This window comes from Chaetura pelagica, unplaced genomic scaffold, assembly GCF_000747805.2.
Source record: "Chaetura pelagica isolate M959 unplaced genomic scaffold, ChaPel_1.0 scaffold1629, whole genome shotgun sequence".
Classification (NCBI taxonomy): domain Eukaryota; kingdom Metazoa; phylum Chordata; class Aves; order Apodiformes; family Apodidae; genus Chaetura; species Chaetura pelagica.
Window position 1 is genome coordinate 12,606 of NW_009954503.1, and position 1,055 is coordinate 13,660.

Genomic DNA, 1,055 nt, shown 5'->3' on the forward strand with positions numbered 1-1,055 from the left:
TGTGTCAGCCCCAGGTGGCGGGGCAGGGCCTGGAGGTGCTGGGGGGCTCACTGAGTGCTGTGTCCCAGCCTGGGGGCCGCCTATTAGAACCATCCCTGGGCAGTGGGTCCAGCTGGAGCCTCTCCCAGTCCTTTGAGTGGACGTTCCCCTCGCGGGGGGCACGGCATCTGGTTTCCACCCCCCGCTCCCCCATCCAGGAGACCACTGATTCAGGGCTGTCTGAGGAGGGTGAGTCGGATGGGGGGGACCTAGCCCCCCACCGTCTGGACAGCATCTCTGAGGGGCTCAGCCCTATGGTGGGGGGTCCTTGCCCAGGGGGTCCCATTGCCCAGCGAGAGCCTGAGAGCTCAGCAGAGGAGGAGGAGGCAGAGCAGGAGGTCCCCATGCCCTGCTCCCCTCTTGGTGTGATGGAACCTGGCCAGGACCCAGCTGGGCCTGAGCCCCCCGTTGGGGAGCATTGGGCCCCACCAGCTCCAGCCACTGCAGCCGACTGCCCCGGTAGCCTGCAGGGCCCCGGGGGGCCGGGCCAGGCCGAAGGACCCTCGCGGGACCCTGACCCCCACGGTGACCCAGGCTGGCTGACGGAGCTGCTGGCATCGCCCGGCCCCCACGGCACAGGGCACGGCTCCCCGGAGGCACCAGAGGTAAGGGGGCATGGGAGCGGGAACGGGAAGGAGGAATGGGAACGGGGTTGGAAATGGTGAACAGGAAGAGGGGTACTGTGGGGTGGGCAGGGCAGGTGGCAGGGTCTGGGCTCCCCTGAGGACAGGGACCTGCTCGTACCATGTCCCCTGGGCACCCAGGAGAACATTCCCCCTCTCCAAATTCTGCATGAGCCAGGACTGTGACCTTGCGTGACCCCTCTTGACCTCCTCGGCCCCCTCTATCTCCTTCCCTGCTCTTTCTTCCTCGCCTCCCCCAGGGCCTGCTGGGCTGGGCACAGCAGCACCTGTGCAGCGAGTTCGGCATCGGCCGCCCCGCCCAGGCCGGTGCCTTCGACTGGACCCGCGAGGCTGCGGCTGGGGGTGGAGACTGGGCTGGTGAGACGGGGCGGG

The 1,055-nt window shown here is 68.6% G+C and overlaps 1 protein-coding gene across 1 annotated transcript in view; it reads left to right on the plus strand.

The window, feature by feature from the left end:
- Positions 1-1,055, plus strand: part of TNKS1BP1 (tankyrase 1 binding protein 1, 182kDa) — a gene marked incomplete at its 5' end in the record, with an annotated part of 9,011 nt that overhangs the window by 2,516 nt on the left and 5,440 nt on the right. The window contains 2 exons of the mRNA XM_010004633.1: positions 15-644; positions 923-1,055. The exon at positions 923-1,055 is cut by the window's right edge and continues 12 nt beyond it. Of these exons, the coding sequence (XP_010002935.1) occupies positions 15-644; positions 923-1,055 (763 nt within the window). The remainder of the gene's footprint in view (positions 1-14; positions 645-922) is intronic.